Here is a 16378-nt window from a genome sequence, read left to right on the forward strand (position 1 = left end):
ACACTCGAATCCACAGACACCAACTTTCTAATAAAAAGAGCAAGGGACAAGAGGTACAAAGAAAGATTGAGGAAAAAAATGGCAACCCAACGCCCCCTACACGCAAAACAAGCACCACCCTCTCAAATCCGCCTCATTTACCTAACATCCTACAACCTCGTCTTCGCCTCCCTCTGGGCCTCCATCTTCATCCGCGCAACATCCCACGCCCTAACCTCTTCCCGCATCGACCTCTTTCGTGCTACGGAACCTCACGCCCGCTGGATCCAAACAGCCTCGTTGATTGAAGTGCTGCATGCTGCTTTTGGTAACCTCCTTTTTTTTCCTCCTCCTTTCCCAATTCATTTTCTGGCTAGACCAAACTAAATTAAACCAAATCAACCCTCAATTCAGACTCAAGCGGACTCCAAAGCTAACAAGAAGGAATCAGGCCTTATTAAATCCCCCGTCAGCACTACTGCCCTGCAAGTCGTCACGCGCGTAATCCAAGTATGGATGGTATGGTTTTGTTTCCCCACCAGCACCGCATCGTCAAATGCCTACTTAGCACTCTTGCTAGCGTGGTCGACGGCAGATACCATTCGGTATTTGTATCTCGCGTTGAACATGCATGGTAGGGCACCAGGATGGCTCGTTTGGCTTAGGTACATTTTCCTCCCTTCTTTCCTTTGCTCAGTGAGTAGTTTGAGGGGGATGACGGGAGACTGACATGGGAGAACAGGTATACGATGTTCTACCCGCTGTATCCAGTGGGTATTGGAGCGGAGTGGTGGTTGTTGTACCGAGCTGCTGAGCCTGCGGCAAGCATTAACGGGTTGATTCCGCCGTTTTTCTACTTTTGTCTTGCGTTGTATGTTCCTGGTAAGTTGAGAGGTGTATCCAAGAGAAATTGGAGAAAGCTGTGGGTTGCTGACTTGTGATGTAGGTTCATATACAATGTACACATATATGATGAAGCAGAGGAGCAAGACGCTCAAGTCTGCGAAGAAAAGTGCTTGAAGCGCCTTTCTCTTTTCCGTGCTTTCCTAGAGCCAGACATGAGTTCGAAGGCAATTACACATGACGTCAGAAAACAGGCAGTATGCATCATGGTTGAACGCAGGCACATGCCCACGGAATTTTTGTACACGATATCAATACATAGGAGATGCATGCATACCCAACCAAAAGAACATAGAAAAGAGACCATCTTTCCCTTTTCTCCCCTCACCTATGCTTCCCACGAACTATGAATAATAATAAAAAACTGCATCATATTAAATATAGGAAACCTTTACTCCCATGCCGACGGTGCGCCGGACCTTGTCCCAAGCATTACGTATGATCCTCATTATCCTTTCTCGGAGGTCCCGTCTGCCGAAAGCAAGGCCAAATGCGAGCAGGAAGAGGAGGGTGCGGAAAAAAGCCATTGGATTTGCAGTCATGGAATGTGCAGTATTAGATATCAGGTTTTGGATATTGGCAAGCACGGTGGAGGCGCGATTGTAGAAACCCGGTGGAGGACTCATGGATTTCTTGGGTGGAGTGCGAGATGTTCGAGAAGATTGCGAAGAGACGGGTTGAGGGGTAGGTTGTGACTTGCGGAAACGTTCGTCTGAGCCTCGGGGTTGGCGGCGGTTTTCTTCCTCGCGTTTCCGGCGCTCGTCCTCTGCGCGAGACTGTTCAAGACGCCTTGCCTCAGTTTCTCTGCGGCGTTGCTCCATCTGTTCTTGTTGTTGTTGGCGCAGCTTCTCCTCCCTTGCCTCGGTGTCCTCCTTTTCTTCCTTGAGTGAGTGCAGAGCGAGCAGGAAAGCCTCCTTGCGCTCATCATCCAGGACCTCTGACATGCTGATGAACTCGCGGGCATAGTCCCACTCGTCGTTACGGGGCAGGACATGTAGCGTGTATAGTTCGAGCAGTTTGATGCGCTTTTCAAGGTCGCGCGGGGTGTCTGTGCCGGTATGCTGTCTGTGGTGACCGGGGCGCTTCTCTTGGTATGACGGCGAGGCCATGTGGGAGGCGATATCGAGTGTAGGCGTGGCAGATGCGGAGAGGTATGTCTCAAGCTTCTGCTGGTTGAGGCGCTGGGAGGGAGCATGTGTGAGTAGCAGTGTGGCTCTGCATGGTAGTTAGTATAGAAATCACATCCACGGCCTACTCTCGGCATACAGGTTCACAACAACATCGGCATCCACGTCACCCTCGACTCCAGCATAGCCATCGCGCACCACATCGTCCCAGATGCTACCGTCGCGGCACTTGGATACTAGCTGCTTCCAGCGGGTGCTGCCAAACGCATGCTTGCCCTCTTCGGCGCCCAGTTCGATGACGGCATTCAGGAAGGTGAGGTAGAAGCTCCAGACCTTGATCCGGGTGCCGCGAGACGCGGTTGCTACGGGCGCATGTCCTACAAGGTCGCCATTGGGGCCATTGGTGTCGTCTAAGGGCGGCGGGGTGATGATGGGCTCGATTGTGGAGAGGGCCTCTGGCAGGCGGCGCGTCAGGAACAGCTGGGCGGCCTGGCGGTAGGCTTTGGCGATTTGGGAGGCTTGTTGCCGCGATGCCGACAGCGACGAGATGGACGTAGACAGGTAGCGCGACCCGCTGACATCGTCGTAGAGAGTCGCCATGGTCCCTACAAGACGCGATACAAATGCTGGAGAGGAGTTCCGGACGGCGTTTACGGGCTCATAGCGGTGAAAGACGGGGGCGCGGCTCGGTGGTGTGCATTTCCACACTCCGCGTCGTCACAACATTCGACCTCGGCTTTCTCGCTGTCAGTCATGTCTTGGCGCGTCAACTGGCCGAGCAACCCTCTCCTCATTTCCGCACACCGACACGTGACAAGCAATATACTCATGCTTGCACTCTACGATACATGCCGTATCTGCAGACATTGTACTACCACCATGGCCGCAATGCGCAATCAACTCGCTTCGCAACTGTTTACTTGCTTGCCACAAGCTCTGAGTCACCGGCTGAGAAATGCCTGTTTGATCGCTCTTAGTCTCACAACTGCCTCCTGGTAGTAGCCTTGCCACTCACTTTCTACCAACAGCTGTCTCTTCGTCTTTACCACCCTCAACATTTACTGTCATCTACAAGCTTATATTATCGTCGCAAACTGCCCATGCTGCTTGACCGCAATCCCCATCATTCCCACAAATATGGACGTCGACGCAGCTACCTTCCCTCACCACCTCCTGTGGATGCTCATTAACATCGCCGAGGCGGATTTTGTCTCGTTCGACCTGGAACTCTCCGGTATCCCTTCCCGCATCCAGGATAAACCCCCGCGCGGCCCCGGACGTTTTACCATGGAGGAACGCTATGCCGAAACCAAGATGGGTGCCGATCGCTATCAGATCCTACAGGTAGGGGTTACGTGCGCAAGGTTCGACTATATAGCAAACAAGTACATCCTACGCCCATATAACATCGACATCAGCCCATTGCTGGATGAGCGCATCGACTTTGAGCGCGAGATCCGATTTCAAAGTGGTGCCTGCACCTTTTTGCTCAAGAATGGCTTTGATCTGGGCCTGCCCTTTGCCAACGGTGTGCAATATTTGTCGCGACAAGAGGCAGAGAAAGCAAAGCAGATGGCGTATGACCGTCTGGAGAAGAAGAACCCCGTACCTGACCTCCAGCTTAAGGAGGGAGATGTTGAGTCTCTTGACTTTATGCGCCGTGTCAGGGAGGCCATCAACAAATGGAAGACCACCACTTCGTCTGGTTTAGATATCACAACCCACACTGGGGTCCCTGACCGACCAAAAATACCAGCCATAACACGCTTTGAAAAACGGCTGGTTCATCAACTCGTACGTGCTGAATTTCCTGACCTAGTGACCATGGGTCGCTCAGAATGCGTTCGCATCATTCAGCTTGATCCCGTTCGCGAAGCGGAAAACATGCAACGAATGAAGAATCGCGTCGACGAGTCCATATTGCGTCAGACTGGCTTTCGTTGGATTTTTGAGGCTCTAGTCAAAGGTGGCAATCTCAACAGAACTGACCTGCTGTTCGTTGCTCGGACGACAGGTATGACTCCAACGACGGATACAAGTGATACACGCCCTCGTTTCGACAAGGCAATGGAAAGGCTGAAGACCAGAAAGCCGGTTCTCGTTGGTCATAACATGTTCACCGACATTGTATATCTCTACCGCACATTCGTTGGCGAGTTGCCTGTACGTCATGAGAAGTTCGATCCTTGTCAATACGTTATGCTAATGAAGGTGACCAGGACACGTTAGACGATTTCCAAGACGCTATACATGAGCTGTTCCCTAAAATAATCGACACCAAGTATCTGGCTACATTTGCCGAAGGCGATCTCAACGCGTCACCTACTTTACAGGACATTGCACAAGGTCTCAGCAACCAACCTTTGCCTGATATCATCACTCATGCCGATCACCCCAAGTACCAAGACATTGAGGCTTTCCACGAAGCGGGCTATGACAGCCTGCTAACTGCCACCATCATGATCAAATTAGCTGCTAGACTAGGTGTGGAAAGAGGGGAGAGGATACTCCCACCGCTTTTTCACAACTCGACCAATGGCGCGGACAGCCAGCCGGGCATTACTACCAATGAAAATGTACCCGATTTTGTCAAGGACGGCCGGGAAAAAGTGCAACAGCCAGTCCCGTTACCACCCGTCGAAAACCCAGAACTTAAGCAATCTAAGAAGCAGAGGAAAAAGAACAAACAGGCCAGCAAGAAAGCAGAGCAAACAAGATTCCAGACAAAAAATGTCTTTGATGCTCTTAGCGAAATATCACTCAACCCAGATACCGCGCCTCTATCGACCGATGATGAGGAAGCAGAGCCGACTGAACCAAAGAAAGAACACCGAAACGGAAAACAAGGCGACCAAACAAGCCAATCTTTCGAATCGTGGGAAAATGCAGAAGCCCCTGTGCAGAACACCACGAGTTTGACGCCCCTCGAGCAAGTCGAGCGCCAACCAATGGAACTCATCCCGCATTTCGATTCTAAATTCTGGGCCGAGTTTGGAAACACGCTTCGAGTCTTTGGCACTGAAGAGGCGGTCTGGAAAATTGCCACTTGGGAACCATGATTCGTCGGGATACTATCAACCCTCCATCATGAAAATGAGTCCCTTCAGCCGCTAAAAGCGGAAAAGTGTGGCGTGGGGGGACTCACTCTGTGTGGTGAGGGGGTGCTATGAACGTAAGTGGAATTTACTTATGTATATGTGTATGTACGTGGGCGTATGTAGCATAAGTGTTAGTATTCAGGCAATTCAGGCGAAGAAAAGCAATCAGACATGCACCGGAGATTAAAAGAGAGACGCATGCATGACGCATATGTACATGGTGCCGGTGAGACATGTGCTAGTCTGAATTCCTCAAGTCGCTGCCTTGTGTCTTTACTGGTTATTCTATGCACGACAACTCACCCCCTCGTATCCGGATGCGGAAAAGTAAAAGTGGCGTCCGGAGGTCAGAAAAGGTGGTGCTAATTAAGTGCCACTGCCCTTTCCACAAGCCGTACCGGACGATGCATACTGCATGTACATGTGCATGTGCATAGCAAGTCAAGTAAGCGCAGCTAATTTAACCGCATTAGGCATACCGCCACGTGGACTTTTTCTCTTTTCCCATGCAATGTCCATCAAGCCGTTACACCTATTCATACCCAAACGCAGGCGCGTATAGACTAGTGCGGGGGTTGTGAAGCGTATTGTCGTTAACTGGGTCCTCGGAGCATGCATGCCCGTTTCGCTTCCTGTGACACGGTACTTACAGAAAATACAGTGAGCACAGTCTGCTTCTTGCTATAATCCATTGATATCCCGTTCATGTCTGTCCCGAAGCATTGTGGTATGTATACCTATCGTGTTGTGACACGACAGCGTCCTGGTACATGAGTACTAGTAGTTGCTTCCAAGCCATCGACCCAATAATCTGGATGGGCGCGATTGCGGCATTTCTTGCTGCTTTAGAATGTACGCCAGGTAGTGAAGATGATTAGCTGAGCCTCCGAGGGACGTACGTGATCGTCCAATTAAGTGCGAGTACTTCGCGGTAGTAAGCACTGCTGCACACTGCTGCAGAAGATGTCGGGTGGACGTGGGGGGTCCCTTCGGCTCAGCAAGAGATCCTAACCGAGAGCAAAGTTTCGTCCCAACTACATCATTGGGTGCAGTCATCCCATCGGACGAGGAAGCAACTGCCAACATGATCCGCAGCCCTTCGACCGGAACCGTATCTTGTCGCTTGTAATTCGTAAATAGGTAGTTTCGTAGGGCTGTCCGATCCTAGTAACGCCGTTTTACTGGTTACACATCCACCTTGTGCGCCTGAAAACATCTTCGCCCACATCAGCTTTCCCACCATCTTCGCCTATGGCACCACCCCCGCGATCTCAGACTCGCTGCCTGTCCAGTTCCAAACAGCACATCTCCACACACACCCAACAGGGGGTACCCTAGCACCGCGATCCTGATGCTGTGGTTTTTGGGTTGCACAAACCTTCTGACCACCCCTTTACTGTACATTTTCCCTAAAGACAATTTGTTTTCCTGTCGCTCGGTGCATAGCGATTTACGTCCTAAGTGGCTGATAACTACTGTGCGTGATCAGGCTTGGCGACGCAGACGGGTTGTAGCGAAAGTTACAGCGAAACCATGCGCCTATGATATCAAGGAAGGAGGGCGGTATCTATCATTATTGGCGATTCGCTGGATGTACGGAGTCTTGCCCCGGCCCTGCATCTTTCCGCCGGGAAGTGTGTGTTGAAGAAAGATGTGTTAATATTTCGCTGTAGTCCTCCGGGGGTACGAAAAACGAAAACCTAGGAATGCAGTCTTGCTTCCACGGACAGGCTGCCCGCCTTGCCCGTTTTGTGTTGTTGTTTAGTTATAAAGATGGATTGAATCTTCGCTGCCACAACGGTGTGCTTCTTCGTTATCCTCTTTCCATCTCTTCCCACCAAAAAGATTATTTCGTCGGGACAGAGCATACAGCTGGCACAAATATACCTCATCATGCCCTTCATCGAAGATATGTCCCGGGCTTTGACAATTCATCCTTCATTGCCACAGGCTGGGGTTGATGACCGGACGTTATCATATCCTACACCCCCAGTAGAAGACACGAGATCGTGAGTCTATTTACACCATTTTCTTTTCTAGACGCCCTTCTGATATCGAGTTTCTCTTGTAGCACGGCAGTGGTCTGCTCTTGTACCCGCGACAATAATGGGAACATCGTGCACGCATGCACTGCTGCCTCCTACGTCCCTCAGGCTACGGTGGCACCTCAGCAGGACATCGCCGCCCACAATCAGGACTTGATGGAGATCGGGGCGCTGTTCGATAAGAAATGAACCTGGAAAGTGGCAATGATGACTGTTACCATGTGACTTAGCTCACTGAGTGGGCTTAGGATAAGGCGCTTAGGCGAAGTACGGAAATGACAAGCGATTTGGTTTCGTGAATCTTGCTGCTTAGCATTGTTAATATTGGAGTTTATGGGACCAAAGTGATCTTTCCTGACGTAATACTGAATCCGAAATACCTTTTCACCTGTTTGTTCTTGCAATGCCCAGGATCACCTAGAATCATCATCTTTGTGCAGGACCAGCGGCATCAGTAGCCGCAACAGGCTCCACATGCACATCCATGTTTTTGGTGAGTACCGCGCTCGACTCTTGTGTGTCACTTGACTCGCCCTCATCAGGCTGTGGAGTATTCTGATCTTGTGACAGGGGCTCGAAATGTGCGTTGGTAACTCTCTTGTTGTCGACGCGCCGTCTCCATGGCTTGTATAAGAGAACACTGAGGCCACCAAAGACGATGAATGTGCCGCATATTGCTCCGCCTACGTGATGTCAGTGCGATGGTACACATTGAGCAAAAACACTGTACACACCAACAATATCCCATGCATCGCCCAGCTTTTCTACACCGTCCCAGAACTTGCCTTGGGGCTCAGCAACATTGAGAATCAGGTTGAGGAACTGAACTGTTCCGATAATCGTCGCGACAATGACAGTGATGACAGTGAGGACAATGCTATAGTAGCAAATTGCTATCGGATCGCGTGCGAGTTGGGTACTCGTATATAGACTCATCATCAGTGCGCCGTCCGTCGTATCCAGTAGGCACATGCCTGCCGTGAACAGCAGCGGGAAGATCAGAATGAGCCATATTGACGTGCCTTTAGTTGCCTGAATTGAGCTAATACCCAAGATGGCAATTTCAGAAGATGTGTCGAAGCCCAGCCCAAAGAGTACCCCAAGAGGATACATCTTCCATGGCTGGTCGACTAGCTTGAACAGCTTTTGTAAGAGCGGGAATAAGCATCCACCACCCTGAATTTTGAACTCCTCATGTTCGCCTCCGGGATCGCTGGCGATCATCTTGCGCATCTGAACAATGAGCTTATAAAGAATGTACATGTTCATGATGCCAAGTAGGAGTAGGAAAGCTGCGGATACGGACGTCCCGATGACACCGCCGATACGCTCGAAATTGTCAAACTTATCTGAAACAGCAGCAGCAGTACCGGCAACGACGAGAGATGTGGCTATTACTACCGTCGAGTGTCCAAGACTGAAGAACATGCCTACTGTGACTGGTCGTTGGTCCGCAGCTATTAGGCGACGAGTCATGAGATCGATAGCCGAGATGTGGTCTGCATCCAGGGCATGGCGCAGGCCCAGGGTATATGAAAGTATGGCTGTCGAGATGAGCGGCGTGTGCCAGTGCTTCTAGAAATTAGTACTTTTTGTTATTCACCTGTAAAAATATCTTCCACCTACCAAAACGATACCGACCGCTGCCCAAACAAGTAAGTTGACGAAAATGAGAGTCACAATGATGGCAATCGCGGGGAAGGGAAGCCGTCTGAGGTATGGAGTCTGTGAGTGGTATTCTGTAGCTTTCCTTGAGGCTTTGTGGAAGAAAGACGACTGGCTCTCTGGGTCCCCACTATCGCCGCCCACAACAGGCACGCCCTGTGAAGTCGTCATCGCTCTAGCCGTCAGTATTTAATTGAAAGCCGCAACTGGGCCTCAGGACGACCAAAGGAATGAAGCAGGCTTCTATGAGAGGGACGCAGAAAATTGGGGAAGAGAAGTGAGATGGCGTGCGGCTTCCGGAAGTGGTTCATTGGATGCAATGGCGCTAGTGAGTGGGGTTCATAGTTCTTATCATAGAAAGGCCGGGCCTCAGTAGTGGGGTAGCTTACCCATCATCACTCTTCTATACAATCACTTCAATGCACCAGCTAACATGAGTTTAATCAAACTGTTGTTGAGAAGATCTCTTTCCTTGCAGTTACCTCTGATAAGTCCTCGTATATTTACAATTTCCGGAAGCAGAGTGAAGCATTGGTGCCTCCAAACCCGAAACTGTTCGAGAGAGCGACATTGATCTTGTGTTGCTGAGCATCATTTGCTACATAATTGCAATCAAATTCAGAAGCCGGTTCTCCAGCCTCAATGAGGTTAAGGGTTGGTGGGAGGATGTTCTACAAGTTGTTAGCCTTTGTACCGCTGCAGCTCTACACTTAACCCACATGATGTATCCCCAGCACTGTGAAGATCGCTTCCACGCTACCAGCAGCGCCGAGCAAATGCCCGATTGCACCTTTCGTGCTGCTGATGTTGATCTCAGAGGCTGACGATTTTCCTTCTTCGCCTAGTAAAAGTGATTTGATCGCCCTGTTCTCAGCGACGTCACCTAGAGGTGTACTCGTGGCGTGAGCATTAATGTAATCGACAGCACCTGGCTTGATGCCAGCATGTCGCAATGCATTCTTCATAGCTAGGCGTGGGCCCTGTCCATCCTCGCGGGGTGCTGTCATGTGGTATGCATCGCTGGACAGTCCGTAACCAGCAACTTCAGCATAAATGCGTGCATTTCTTCTTTGCGCGTGCTCGAGCTCCTACACTCGTTAGATCAACACATGTCATGGTCCAGAAAGACGTACTTCAAGAACCACAACACCAGCTCCCTCTCCAATAACAAAGCCATCGCGTTGTTTGTCAAATGGACGACTTGACTCAGTAGGCCGGTCATTGAATGCAGTGGAAAGGCTTCTGGCTCTAGCGAAGCCTGAAATAGCGAGCGGATGGATACAAGATTCAGACCCGCCAGCGATCATGACATCTGCATCTCCAAATTGGATCAGGCGAGAGGCATCCCCAATGCTGTGCGCACCAGTTGTGCATGCTGTGGTTGCGGCGTGGTTCGGTCCCTTTAACAGAACGTTAGTGACATGACCGTAGCTCAACGTAAACAATTCACCTTGAAACCGTAGCGCATTGAGATGTGGCCAGCCGCGAGATTGATCAATAGCCGTGGTACGAACAGCGGCGAGACCTTCCGGTAGCCCTAGAAAGTTAGCTTTGTATGAGATAAGAAGGGATTCTTCACTTACACCTTTTTCGTATGCCACAGTAGTGTCGTATACATCGTCTAAGCTACCGATTCCAGAGCCCATGTAGACACCCTACGACTATGTAAGTAGAGCACATACGAACAGTACGGTACATTAGTACTGTGGCCTCAAGACCGTTCTCATTCTTTGGGTTCCATCCAGCATCCTGCAGAGCTTCTTCAGCGGCCACCATGGCATACTGGGCAAATTGTGCCATGCGACGCTCGTCCTGTTTTGTTGTCAGTGGCTGCTCGAGTAGTCTTGTGATAACTACACGGGACCTACAGTAGGGGTCAAATGCTCTTTCGGATTCCATTTCCCCTCATCTTTCGACCCCTGTGGTACTATGCCGGCTATTCGACTCGGAAGCAAGGCAAAATCTTGGCTGCGATCCTTGATAGAAACGATGCCGCAGTGTCCATCGACCAGGCGTTTCCATGTTTGGCGGACGCCTGCAAAAATTAGTGGAGAGCTTGAATGATGAATCAGGGCATACTACCTAACCCTAAAGGTGTCACAAGCCCTAAGCCTGTTACTACTACCCGTCGCATTGCATGTCAATATGGATGATGATTGATGTTACTAAGATGGCGATGTGATGGCAGCAAAAAGAGCTAAGCACAGAACACGAGCCATATGTGGTTTAGCGTCTGGTGCGGACTCATTCGCAAACGATGCACTCTTGAACAGCAACAGAGTTCAACCACGCCTGGTTTTGTACGAGGAAAGAATGAAACCAAGTCTCCGATAATCTATCTACCACAAGATCATAATCTGGTCATCTAGTTTGGCCTCTACCTCCTCAACATACCCTTCTCAAATTCATGTCTTAAGTTTTGATCTTTTTTCCTTTTGACTGGTATCATGCCTTGGGAATAGTCGGTTGAGAGCACTTCGCCATGGAATATTCTGCGAGCATGCGAACCTATTAAACGACATATCCCAATCCCGTGAAGTCAAGCGATCAAAAAGTTATCGTGGTTCAATGAACACATGGGGTTTTTTATTTTCAACCCAATTGAGGCCTACGTATTTGTCCCCGTCTTCACAAACTAAGTAGCGAGATATGTGATGCTGAATGGACAACGTACAGAGCATCAAATCCATTTTGCATATCACATCTTGGATACGGACTTTAATCACAATCCATCAACTACCAATAGGCAAGTTGAAATCGCAGCATGCCAAAAATCCGAGATCGCATGTAATAGTGAAGAAATCTCAGCCTCAAATTGCAACCGCGTAAGTCGAATAATATGAGGTAGTTTAGTACAGACCAAATGAGTCAGGGTCTCTGTTGCATGTGCATGAACAGATGGAATCACGTCATCGCCAAGACCTCAAAACCCTCGTTTAGCGGCAGATTGCGAGCATCAACACCAAAAGAATGACTCCCCGCAATGTGATTAATACGCCCCCACCTGCCTTGCAGGCCTTACACTCCTTGTTACACGACCCATGAGCACTACAGATATGGACGGTTCAAAATTGGATAACGGAACAGCCAGTGGGTCGCACAAGTATAGTAAGTCGTTTGCAAATACATTTTTATTGTCGCAAAAGTTGTAAGACGCAGCCTGAAGCACAGCGCATGTCACAGTGTTACGGAACAAGGATTCGACAACCTACGACTTGATCGCTTGCTGCTAGGTAACCGCAATGTCTAGTTCTACGGTTCCTTTGGTTGCAGTATTTCTTGACCCGAAAAAAACTCTAACATTTCTGTAGAAAGAGTGTCGTCACAGCCCGAAAACCCCTACGCTAAACTCATCCCCGACCAAACCATCGCTATAATTCCAGAATTCACCCTTGAATCCGGCGTCGTGCTACACAATGTCAATGTTGCATACAAGACTTATGGAACCCTAGCGCCCAGTGGAGATAATGCCATGGTCATATGTCATGCGTTAACAGGCAGCGCTGACGTAGGGGACTGGTGGGGACCATTGCTCGGAGGTCCTGGAAAGGCCTTCGATATCTCGCGGTTTTTCGTCGTGTGCATGAACAGTCTCGGAAGCCCATACGGCAGCGCCAGCCCAGTCACGGCCAAGGATGGGGATGTGTCATTGGGTCCTTACGGCCCCGAGTTCCCATTGACAACAGTACGCGATGATGTAAAGTAGGTTGAATAGCCCTTTACAGCTACTGATAAAGTTTACTAACCAGAACAGTATCTTCAAGCTTCTCTTGGACGACCTCGGTGTGAAGCAGATCGCTGCGGTAATCGGAGGCTCTATGGGCGGCATGCTTGTTCTCGAATTTGCATACTTTGGAAAAGACTATGTGAAGACGATAGTGGCAATTGCCACATCGGCCCGTTATAGTGCGTGGGGTATCAGCTGGGGTGAAGCGCAACGACAGAGCATCTACAGCGATCCCAAGTACGAGGATGGATACTATTCCTACGATGACCCTCCCTCCACTGGTCTTGGAGCGGCACGCATGTCCGCCCTGCTGACTTACAGGAGCCGCGACTCATTCGAATCGAGGTTTGGACGGAACACTCCTGATCTGTCTAAGAAACAGAATATCAATAATGTAGCACGCCCGACTACTCCGTCAAACCCCTCGTACGAGCACTGGGCGATACATAATGACGGACATAAGAATGCTGGTTCACCAAGGTCCTTGTCCAGAACAAATAGCAGTACCGCCATACTTGGCACTGCACAAGCACACACCGACCTTGAGTTTCACGATGCCTCAAATGCCGCTGCACAGTCACCCCAGAGACCAGACTCAACAAACAGTAATCAGCGATTTCCGCGTTCTTCGAAATCTGTAGCGCCACACTACTTTTCTGCACAGTCTTATCTGCGCTACCAGGGTGAAAAGTTCATCAAACGATTTGATGCCAACTGTTACATCGCCATCACCAGGAAACTGGATACACACGATATTTCCCGCTACCGGTACCCTGATGGAGAGACACCCGAAACCATGGACCCCGTGTCGGCCCTCCATCATGCGCTGTCTTTGATTGAGCAACCCACACTTGTGCTCGGTATCCAGTCAGACGGTCTTTTTACCTTTGCTGAACAACAAGAATTAGCTGCGTATATCCCCAATGCATCGCTGAAAACCATCGATTCACCGGATGGGCATGACGCTTTCCTATTAGAATTCGAGCAGGTCAACAATCATCTGCTTGGGTTCCTGAATGCCGAGCTGCCAGAGATCATGAACAGGACGCCAACTTTGGACACAGCCACATCTGACACGGACATGGTCGCCACCAAAACTAGTACATTTGGTGAGGCAGAAGTCGACGATATCACAGCGTGGTAGGAAAAGCACAACCATGGAATTTTAGCGAGGCGTTATTTGTTTTGGGAGATTGGATTGCTGCATCGGTTGGCGTGCAGTTTTCGGTATATGCTTGAAAGAAACCTGTATGACTATGACGCACTCTTCGTTTGATGAAGAGCCGAGGTTCAACCCCTCGTCAGATACCACCCGTTGCAAAAAAAGCATATAGAGCAACAACAATTGAAAAGAAATTCATATGATATAGCTGTATTATCTTTGGTTCACTCAAGGCGAGAGTATTGAATTCAGGCTTTCCCCGTGACGTGGTTAGCCTTCTCTGACTTCGCTTCTTAGTTTGCAATGCAAGGGTCTCAGCAACCTGGGGTCTCCGCAATAGTCATTTCGGACTCAACCGGTATCGGAGGTATCGCAAGGTATCAAAATCCCCATCAACTGGAACTTTCAAACTCTAGTTCCCTCATCAAAAGCCATTGAAAATGCGCTATTTAACAACTGCCAGTCCCGGAATGTTGGCATCGGCCAAATGAGTCCGATTTTCCACACTACCGCGCGGTCACGAGGCCTTCCGGATGTTGGGTACGGCAAAAGGAAAACACGTGGGATATGTGCCTTTTGCTTATCTTTTCTCCACTGCCGAGGCGGCAGATGGGCGTTAGTTCACTTTGCACCTGCGCCATCACAGTCAGCCCTGACGCGCCAAGCACGGGGGTATCTGCGCACGTTTCTTTGCCCCGCATGGGGGATTGTCAGATCCACGAGCCTGGTATGGAGTAACGCTAATAGAGCCTCTTGTGAGGAAGCGCGTCGGAGGGTTTGATAAAGTGAAGCTTATTCTAGTAAAGATAATAGCTTCTTCTTACTTTCGTCTTTTTCCCTTCTTCAAGTTCTGTTTCCTTTTTTTCCTTAAACGTACGAGTGCGAATTCAAAATGGAAGTCCCTACTACTCAAAAGGCGGCTGTCAAGCAAGGTGATGGCGACAAAACGACCATTGTGATCAAGGATGTCCCTGTCCCAGCCCCCTCGCCCGATGAAATCCTCGTCAGGATCAACTACACTGGATTATGCGCGACCGACAAATCTCTCTTATACGACGAATGGCCCATCAGGATGACCGAAGCCACAAACGGCATTTGCGGTCATGAAGGCGCAGGCACCGTCGTAGCCGTGGGCTCTAACGTCAAGGACCTCTGGCAAATTGGTAATCGCGCGGGTATCAAGTGGGTTGCATCTGTATGTGGCAGATGCGAATTTTGCACAAACGGACAAGACGAATGTGCTTGCCCCAAGCTGCAGAATAGTGGCTTCCATGTTGCGGGAACGTTCCAGGAATATTGTGTTGCAGATGGCCGATACGCGACCAAGCTTCCGGACGGTGTCAAAGACGAAGAAGCAGGACCAATCATGTGCGGCGGTGTGACGGCGTACGTGGCATGCAAGAGAAGCAATGTCCGTCCGGGACAATGGGTAGTGATTCCAGGCGCTGGAGGCGGTCTTGGCCACTTTGGCATTCAATACGCAAAGCATATGGGCATGCGTGTAATCGCTATTGATGGTGGTGACGCCAAGCGCGATCTTTGTCTCAAACTGGGTGCAGAGAAGTATATCGATTTTACAACATGCGCCGATATCACGTCCGAGGTTTTGAGAATCACGCAATACGGTGCTCATGGCATTCTTGTCTTTCCTGCAACAAATGCTGCGTACGAATCTGCGCCGCATCTGCTCAGACCTGGTGGTACAATGGTGTGCGTGGGATTGCCAAAGGATCCCAACTTTGTGGCGGGTGCATCACCGCTGCTGCTGTGCGCGAAGAAGTTGAATGTTGTAGGTAGTGTGACAGGGACACTGAAGGAGGTTGAAGAGGTATGTCTAATTTTGATTCAGAGTTTCGTGGACGGTTGGCGCTAACGTGTATTATAGGCTCTCGATTTTACGGCCCGGGGGCTTGTGCATCCTATCCTGACGTACGGAGGGCTCGAGGATATCGACAGGTTCTTTGCGGATATGGGCGCGGGAAAGCTTGCTGGACGAGCAGTTATAAAGGTTGCTTCATAGATTTCTGTTTCTGTATTCATAGATATGAAGCAAGAGCTGGTCGAGACAATTGCCTCTTTGTATTATGTAGATGACTAGCTGCGTATGCTCACTAGAAGGAGGATTTTAGCATCCGCTATTGCACCGAATGCAGTCTTTGAAGACGATAGGTGCGTGATTCGAAGTGCCTTTACTCTGAATAGATTGTTCTAAACGTATCCTCGGCGCATATAATTCGAAAACACTGAGTTGATGATACCGAAGCCTGCCCTCATTTTGACTTGGTTTGGAACAAGTCGAGAAATGACGCGCTCAATGCAAGTCCTGGCAACCAAACGCAACAGATAATCTTGTCATATCCTTCTTGTAATCTTCATTCCGTTGTGAAAAGTTCAGCAACTTCATCGATTGCTGGGGTCCATTCTATTCCATTCCATGCGTCTGGATTGCCTTGAAGAACGAACGATTGTGGTTGTTGCAGTATGTCTGACTGTATCGGCGACAGCGAAGTCTCCTGATGGATGGCGAGTCCAACACTGATTCGTCAATTCCTGACCGAGTCGCACCGCACAGTCTGAAAGCCTGTTTTCGGCATCGTTGGTCTTCCAGAATGACGTAGTCGAGGTCCAATCCGCTCCATTCCAGCGCCAGTCTCTACGTAAAGAGGACAGAA

The 16378-nt window shown here is 49.8% G+C and overlaps 8 protein-coding genes across 8 annotated transcripts; 4 read left to right on the plus strand and 4 right to left on the minus strand.

The window, feature by feature from the left end:
* Positions 1–78: 78 nt before the first annotated feature.
* Positions 79–999, plus strand: COCCADRAFT_34753 (uncharacterized protein; the record flags this gene model as incomplete). The annotated part of the gene is made up of 4 exons (XM_007711724.1): positions 79–307; positions 431–644; positions 722–861; positions 926–999. The coding sequence occupies 4 exons, from the start codon at positions 79–81 to the stop codon at positions 997–999; spliced, it is 657 nt and encodes a 218-aa protein (XP_007709914.1).
* A 257-nt stretch (positions 1000–1256) lies between these two features.
* Positions 1257–2609, minus strand: COCCADRAFT_89865 (uncharacterized protein; the record flags this gene model as incomplete). Its single annotated transcript, XM_007711743.1, has 2 exons — positions 1257–2097; positions 2149–2609. The coding sequence occupies 2 exons, from the start codon at positions 2607–2609 to the stop codon at positions 1257–1259; spliced, it is 1302 nt and encodes a 433-aa protein (XP_007709933.1).
* Positions 2610–6334: 3725 nt separating this feature from the next.
* COCCADRAFT_89923 (uncharacterized protein) lies at positions 6335–6511 on the minus strand (the record flags this gene model as incomplete). Its single annotated transcript, XM_007711744.1, has 1 exon — positions 6335–6511. One exon carries the CDS (start codon positions 6509–6511, stop codon positions 6335–6337), a length of 177 nt encoding a protein of 58 aa, XP_007709934.1.
* Positions 6512–7000: 489 nt separating this feature from the next.
* On the plus strand, positions 7001–7341 carry COCCADRAFT_34756 (uncharacterized protein; the record flags this gene model as incomplete). Its single annotated transcript, XM_007711725.1, has 2 exons — positions 7001–7116; positions 7179–7341. 2 exons carry the CDS (start codon positions 7001–7003, stop codon positions 7339–7341), a joined length of 279 nt encoding a protein of 92 aa, XP_007709915.1.
* Positions 7342–7578: 237 nt separating this feature from the next.
* Positions 7579–8988, minus strand: COCCADRAFT_89983 (uncharacterized protein; the record flags this gene model as incomplete). The annotated part of the gene is made up of 3 exons (XM_007711745.1): positions 7579–7835; positions 7887–8724; positions 8779–8988. The coding sequence occupies 3 exons, from the start codon at positions 8986–8988 to the stop codon at positions 7579–7581; spliced, it is 1305 nt and encodes a 434-aa protein (XP_007709935.1).
* A 332-nt stretch (positions 8989–9320) lies between these two features.
* On the minus strand, positions 9321–10951 carry COCCADRAFT_34758 (uncharacterized protein; the record flags this gene model as incomplete). The annotated part of the gene is made up of 8 exons (XM_007711726.1): positions 9321–9488; positions 9537–9902; positions 9951–10217; positions 10268–10354; positions 10401–10472; positions 10522–10629; positions 10686–10852; positions 10900–10951. 8 exons carry the CDS (start codon positions 10949–10951, stop codon positions 9321–9323), a joined length of 1287 nt encoding a protein of 428 aa, XP_007709916.1.
* Positions 10952–11873: 922 nt separating this feature from the next.
* On the plus strand, positions 11874–13688 carry COCCADRAFT_89886 (uncharacterized protein; the record flags this gene model as incomplete). Its single annotated transcript, XM_007711746.1, has 3 exons — positions 11874–11925; positions 12129–12519; positions 12572–13688. 3 exons carry the CDS (start codon positions 11874–11876, stop codon positions 13686–13688), a joined length of 1560 nt encoding a protein of 519 aa, XP_007709936.1.
* A 910-nt stretch (positions 13689–14598) lies between these two features.
* Positions 14599–15726, plus strand: COCCADRAFT_89930 (uncharacterized protein; the record flags this gene model as incomplete). Its single annotated transcript, XM_007711747.1, has 2 exons — positions 14599–15534; positions 15592–15726. 2 exons carry the CDS (start codon positions 14599–14601, stop codon positions 15724–15726), a joined length of 1071 nt encoding a protein of 356 aa, XP_007709937.1.
* Between the last annotated feature and the right edge of the window lie 652 nt (positions 15727–16378).

Source organism: Bipolaris zeicola (genome assembly GCF_000523435.1).
Source record: "Bipolaris zeicola 26-R-13 unplaced genomic scaffold scaffold_33, whole genome shotgun sequence".
In the NCBI taxonomy this organism is placed as follows: domain Eukaryota; kingdom Fungi; phylum Ascomycota; class Dothideomycetes; order Pleosporales; family Pleosporaceae; genus Bipolaris; species Bipolaris zeicola.